Raw genomic sequence first — 6,823 nt, 5'->3', positions numbered from 1 at the left:
CTCCATCCTTCTCTCTCTCTATTGGAACCAATGTCTTGATAAAAATGTTCATGCTAACTTTGTTTATAGAAATTGTGATTGGCTCGTGGTCTCCGCTGTTAAAGTTTGGTGGATTTGGAAGTGGCGTAACAACTTGGTTTTCAATGACATCTCGTTCGGAAAAGACAATGGAACTTTCATTTTGAACAAAATCAAAGAGATCTGCGACGCTTACACTAGCGCAGATTCACATCGGAGTTTGACGAGAGACATTGTTTGGGTGAGTTGGACCCCTTCCGAGCCAAGATGGATCAAACTGAACTCCGATGGGGCTTGCAAAGGCAACCCAGGGAAAGCCTACGTCGAAGGTTTAGTCCGTAATGATGCAGGTATGTGAATTGTTGGCTTCTCAGTGAATATAAGCATCTGTACGGTGACGATTGCTTAACTCTGAAGGCTGTATTTTGGGCTCGAGACAACTTAGAAGATAGGCTTTCATCGTTTAATTATCGAGTTAGACTCGAGTTGTTGTGGGGTTCATGATAGGGTAAACTTCCTTCTCATCGCCCTTGCTAGTGGCTTATTTCCAAGTGTCGTGAGTTATGTGGTAGAAATTAACTCCTATCTTTGTTCACACCTACAGAGTATGGAACCGTGCTACTGACTGGTTGACGAACTTCGTAGGACCTACCTCGTTGGGTCATCAAGAGTTTGATGTGCCTCCTGCAACCCTTCGGAACATTTTGTTTGAAGATCAAATAGGAACCGTCCTATGCCGTGTTGTGTAGCTCGTTCTGTTCCTCTTGAAGCCCTCCGTCTAACCATTAAAAAAAATATATTCGTAAAACTAAGGTCCATGAATTTATATGTGCAACTCAAATTAAGGTTAATAAATATAACATAATAGCAAGTCAGTTAACTCCTAACCCTTCATCTTCAACAACAAAAACAAATCCAAATCCTGAAAATTAAAATGAACAGTTCGATAAAGTTATTTCCTAGATCTGAGTTTACTTTTTGGATTTGCTTTGGCAGCCATAATAGGAGGAACATCAATAGGAGCACAGACGGGTGCGGTCTCAATCTGTTGTTGCATGGCATGAATGATTTCGGTCTGCTTCTGGATGGTTTCCAACAGAACATTATATCTTTCTTCATGTCGCTCCTCAGTAGCATGCTGCTGCTGTTGCAACTGCTGGAGCTGCTGCTGTAATTCTGTAGACTGGTTTTTGGATGGAAATGTCGAAACTTTGGGTGACTTGCTATAGTACTCCGGTCCCTCGGAACCAAGTCCATACACTCGACTTCTCTGCTTCCCACCAGCAGCCTCATAGAATACCTGTGTCTCATCCACTGTGGAAGAATTTTGTGTCATCTGCTCCCTGATAGACTCCACCCGTTCCTGTAAATACCGAATGAAAAATATATACTTAGTGCTTTAGTTTTGGTTTATGAAAGCAACACAAGTCAGCAAGTAACTGTGCCAAAAAGAGAAATGAAAATATTACATTGACTTCTTTGGCTCGCTCGTCCACAAATGACAGACCATCATGCTTTCTGGTGTGAGTGTAGACGAATAACTCGTGGGGAGTTGGATCCCGACCCAATTGTTCAGCCTGTATATGTAAATAAACAAATACTAATTATTCCATAAACTAACACTTCATTCATGATTTCTAATGAAAACGTGTACAACACAAACTTTCATTTCCCTACATAACCCATATCGATTCCTTTAAGGCTTGCAATTATCTTTTAACTCATCACACATAATGAATTTCATATTTCTTAAACTACTTCCTCATTGACATGTACATAGCTTTGATTCAGATCACCTGAATTCAATTAAATGTCTCAATTATTAACAAATCATATTATTATAAATAGTTAGACATATCCAATACTCACAAGTCGTTTTCTATGCTTGAGATGGGGAACAGATCCCCCAGTGTGGCAGGCAGCTGCAGGACCATCTTCCCCTTTACGGCGATTCAGTTTCTTCTGCTGAGACATGCGGACATATTCAGGATCAGACCACACTTCCAACCATCTCTTCCAAACGCCCTCACTAAGAAAAGCGGGTCTAACACCCTTGTTCCTTATTTCGCTCAACATGTCACTGTAACGCTTGGCAGCCTTCTTTTTCCAGGCATGTTTCACCATAGTATCAATTGCTTGATCCCAGAAGAATTGTTTCTGCAAAATTTAAGATTACAGGGTAATTACATATAATTTAATGCAATCCTCAATTAGAAAGCAGAAGTCCTTACAGTCTTCCACTTAGTTAATTTTGCAGATATATCCAAATATGATTAGAATTGCTTGCACTTTTTTTATTTTCAATAATCTGTTACCATTTCACACCTTAAACTCTTGAAAATAATACTCTTTTGTCTTCTGTGACACCGTTTTCCACTTTGCCCCATCTACATCAAGTTTCTTCTCGATTATCTTTCTAATTGCGCGTGAACACTTGTCAGAAGGTAACATCCTATAATATTCAGTGAAGTATGTTAGAAGGCTGTCAATACAGCATAAGTGCAAAAATACCAACGTGCATATCACATCAATCTTTATTATATTAGGAAAACATCAAACTTACACATCCCCAGATAATGTGAGCTCAGTGCGGCCACCAAGTACAGAATGTCCAACTTCATCCTCAGCAAGTGCTGGTTCTGGCTCTGGCTCTGGCTCTGACTCTGACTCTGACTCTGACTCTGGCTCTGGTTCTGGCTCTGGTTCACGAGGGGCTAGCTGTTGAGCACGTCTAAATATAGACGGCAACTGTGGACTATGTGATGATGGCTGCGGTGTACGCATGCCCTGTGAAGTCTGGGAAGAGCTAGGGGTGAGACAGGTGGGTGCAGACGGACCTGGTTCATCAACCATTGATGCTCCTACAATCACACCAGCACGCACTCTAGTCTGTAGATTAGTCTTACCAGCTGAATCTCGAAATCGTTTATGTCCACCACCAGTATCACGGGCTCTACTCCTCATATCTATAAACAACCATGAAATTACACTATCACCCGGTGTCAAAAATTAATATAAAAGTTATTATTGGGCCGTAACTATCAGCTTAAGCTTTTGGTTCAATTGATTCCTTGATAATAAACAAGTAACTTTTGGTTTAAGTGGCACATTGGACATATTGCCGAATTTATGTTAGATGTCCCTAACAACAAAAATCAGAAGATAGGTACTGTGATTCATAAATAAATGCATAAAAAGAGCAAGTTGTATCAGGTGCAAATCTGAGGTAAATTAGATAGTTTGCTAAATGAAAGGTGGTCTCTGGTGCAACCGAAATATAGAGATATGAAAATGCATATGTCGAAACAGCAAAAAATTTTGAAATGTCTGTTGTCACTGAGGAATAACATACCAGTATAATTACTTCCCTCACCAGCATGTAACTGGGAAAATGGAGGCACTTGAATGGTGCTTGGCTGAGGCTGATGAGGCTGGGGCTGGCCGGTGCCAAGTTTATCCCGCTGCATCCGATTGGAGTTAGTTACCATACGGTTCACCACAGACAATGCGTCATGTCTGCTCTGCCATATAGTATGGTCACTAGAAGCCATTGAATGAGAATGGCCTACAAAGCAATGGCAAGATAGTGGAAACAAAAGTTAAGCATGATATGTATATGAATTAGTAGATCAAGACACATCCTATCCTATAAGTTAAAGTTGAGAGCAAGTATTTGATTTCATACATACATACATACATACATCACGCATCCGTACACACCTACATACCATTGAGTGATTGTCTCACTTATTAATGAAAGATGAAAAGAATATAAACCTAAGAAGCAGAAAGACTACCTTGCAAGAACAACCACAGTTCAATGATGCATACATGCATGCATCAGCATCCACCACTTGGTGATTGCCTCGCTTATTAGTGAAATATGAAAAAAATATAGAAGTAAAAAGCAGAAAAACGACAGTTCAATGAATGGTCAACATTTGCAGAAAGTTCAGTATAGAATATAGTGTAGAGACAATAATAATAAACAAGAAGCAAACATGAGATCAAAAGCAATCCTAAAGCATCAAAATGATGAGATACACATCATTCACATAAAACCATAGGAATAGTATTCAAGTAAGCCAAAAGCAAGAAAAAGCATGAACCAGTACCAGCATGCTCCCTCAGTATCTCAGTGCGTAGCCCCGCTGACTTCCAGTAATTCATAAACTTCTTTTTTACCCTTTTCATAAGGTACACAATATAGTCACCCTTTTTGTTGTAGTTGCGACAGTTCTCCCAGATGTAATTTACATCCTTATAAACATCATCTGAGTTCATGTACTTGACACCATTTTGAAGATTGCCACATATTGTTCCAAAATCCATTGGCGTATCTATTACAGTGAAGTAATCCTGTTTGGCACAACATGCATGAGATGAAAGAGAGAGTCAATCCATGTTATACATTAGTTATGGTGTAGGAAGCTGTCTTCCTCAAAGTCCACTTAATCACTTTTATAATTACAAGGAAACAAACAACATTAGTATTACTATTCACCTAGAACACTTGTTATTGTCCATATTATTTAGCAATAGGGAAAATAGTAGAGACGTCATGAGGTAGTAGAAAGGAAATCTAGTCCATTAGAAAGCAACAAACAGAAAAATTCCACACTCTACTAAGATATATTATGCATCGTTTAGTAATTCGCACTTACAGGTAATCCCTGAGAAACAGGATCCACAGGAGCATTAAAGGGTCCAGCTTCCTCCATTTTCATTACCTTCTTTATCACCTACAAAGCAATACGAAAAACATCCTAAGAAAATTTAGTTAAAAATGCAAACTTTATCCATAAATCCAAAATGTAAAAAGATGTCTCTCACATACCGCTAAGGAGGTTTTCAATTCTAGCTTATTGTAGCTAGGATCCTGACTGAGTTCCTTTGGAGATGGCAACTCTTTCCTGCTTAAAGAACTAAACCCCTTGACCTTAGACGGCATAATCTTAGAACCCGATCCTCTTGATGACGTAACATTAGAAACCAGTCCTCTCGGGGCATTGGTAGTTTTCCTTGACGTTTCCCCTTTCTGCCAACCATGGTTGCTAACTGATCTCTTTTTTTTAGCAACAGTTGCTGGCTCATCAGGACCGCTACTATCTATCTCAAGATTAAAAGACTCGTCATTGTCGCTTGAAGAAGAAGACGAGGAGGAGGAGAACTTCAAATTCTTTCCAGCAGCATTAACTTGATCAGACTGATTATTATTGTTAATTTCATCAGCAACAGAATTTCCATGGGCACTTTGTGCTACGAAGTATTTGAACACTTGTTCGTCGACATTTACTGACGGCGTAGGCTTTTTTGCCACTGATTTCTTTCGGGCTGCACGCTTCCGCTTCATGTCTATACACAAGAAAAGGAGAAATTCCAAAAGTAAACAGGAGAACAAAAAATAGTACCTTCGTGGATCTGAGTTAGGGTTTTTGGCAACTCTCTTCCAGTTTTAAGTTATCTGTTTACTAAGATAGCTAAGATCGATTTGGTTAGGGCAGGAAGACAAAAGGTGCTGCTGCTCCTTCCTATATGCCGACGGCAGATTCTCGACTTCCATTTAACAACCAAAACAAATATTTTATTTCATCTTTAGTTATGTTTTAAAATACGTTTAAAAAATAATATTAACCTTAATTTAAGGTTCGCTGTGGTTACTTTGTTTTTTACCGTTATTTGGTGTGGTTTTCATCATTGGATTAATTTTATGCTATGGTGAAATCCATACCAAGTAACGGTACTTTGTAAAAAACAAAGTAACCATAGTGGGCACCTTTTAATTTAGGTTTTGATAACGGAACGTGACATGTTATTTATATTATTCCGTTAAGTTTTGATTTTTCTGTTCACGTATAATTGACAGAACTTAATGGAGTAATATGAATGACATGTCATATTCCGTTATCGATATCTAAATTGGTTTTTTTTACATTAAACTCATGTTGGTTTTTTATATATAAAATCTAAATTGATATCAAAAACCATAAACTTATTTTGTGCCGTAAAAAAAATGTTTTAGAGTACGCAAATAATATATTTATTTATTTATTTTGTAAGTAAGTAATTCAAGAGGGAAAGCTGAAAAATTTTGGAGCCAAAATTACCACACTTTCAAGTTTGAAGTAGAGATATTCCCTCCCTAAAGATAAGAGATATTGAATTTCCAAAATAATCCAGTGAAGATTATTGAATTCATTTTTCACCATGTGATTGTAGTATATATGAATTATCATTTCAAATAACAAAATTAAATTTTAAATTGATTTCCATATGCATTCACACATTGAATAAATTCAGAGAATTACTTTACAAATATTTTAAAAGAGAAAAATTGCATATTTAAGTCCCTTTATCAATTTAATTGTTAATTGATTAAGCCCTTAAGTTTTTAAAATTGATACATTAAGTTTCTAATCAATTATTTTTTATCACATTAAACTTCTAATCTTTTAAATTGAGACATCAATGACTCGTTTGGTTTACATGTTCCTCTTTATTGTTTGTTGTTGCCGATAAGTAGTAGATGTTTTTTTTTTTGGCTAAAAATAGTTATTTCAAAATTTTACCAAATACTTTTTATCTCCGTTTAAAAAGCATAAAACAGTTCCAAAAAAATGGGAACAAATGGATACTAAACCTTTGACCATTTATTTTTTTAATATTGAGGGGCATTTGGTTCGGACAAGAATAAAGGAATAGAATCATGTAAGGAAACAAAGAGAAAAGAATTGAATGACTATGAATTCCTTTATCCAGTTGTTTCGGTTCCATAAATGGAATGATATACATCTAATTCCCTTTG

The 6,823-nt window shown here is 37.1% G+C and overlaps 1 protein-coding gene across 1 annotated transcript; it reads right to left on the bottom strand.

Annotated features, from left to right (window-relative positions):
- Positions 1–821: 821 nt before the first annotated feature.
- LOC136223466 (uncharacterized) lies at positions 822–5,587 on the bottom strand. Its single transcript, XM_066011476.1, has 9 exons — positions 4,856–5,587; positions 4,683–4,760; positions 4,134–4,377; positions 3,371–3,583; positions 2,582–2,984; positions 2,344–2,470; positions 1,888–2,175; positions 1,488–1,595; positions 822–1,381 (listed from the first exon to the last, which is right to left on the bottom strand). The coding sequence occupies exons 1-9, from the start codon at positions 5,369–5,371 to the stop codon at positions 971–973; spliced, it is 2,388 nt and encodes a 795-aa protein (XP_065867548.1). The 5' UTR covers positions 5,372–5,587; the 3' UTR covers positions 822–970.
- Between the last annotated feature and the right edge of the window lie 1,236 nt (positions 5,588–6,823).

Source organism: Euphorbia lathyris, chromosome 3 (assembly GCF_963576675.1).
Source record: "Euphorbia lathyris chromosome 3, ddEupLath1.1, whole genome shotgun sequence".
NCBI classification, from domain to species: domain Eukaryota; kingdom Viridiplantae; phylum Streptophyta; class Magnoliopsida; order Malpighiales; family Euphorbiaceae; genus Euphorbia; species Euphorbia lathyris.
The sequence above is the reverse complement of the archived record's forward strand: the minus strand, read 5'-3'. Positions and strand labels throughout refer to the sequence as shown.

What these genes read in the sequence shown, in the direction of transcription:
- LOC136223466 (XM_066011476.1), bottom strand. Translation starts at nt 5,371, where the DNA reads ATGAAGCGGAAGCGTGCAGCCCGAAAGAAATCAGTGGCAAAAAAGCCT. An exon ending in CTGTTTCTCAGGGATTACCT is followed by an intron (nt 4,378 to 4,682) that starts GTAAGTGCGAAT and finishes TGTGCCAAACAG; the next exon opens with GATTACTTCACTGTAATAGA. An exon ending in TCAAGCATAGAAAACGACTT is followed by an intron (nt 1,596 to 1,887) that starts GTGAGTATTGGA and finishes TTACATATACAG; the next exon opens with GCTGAACAATTGGGTCGGGA.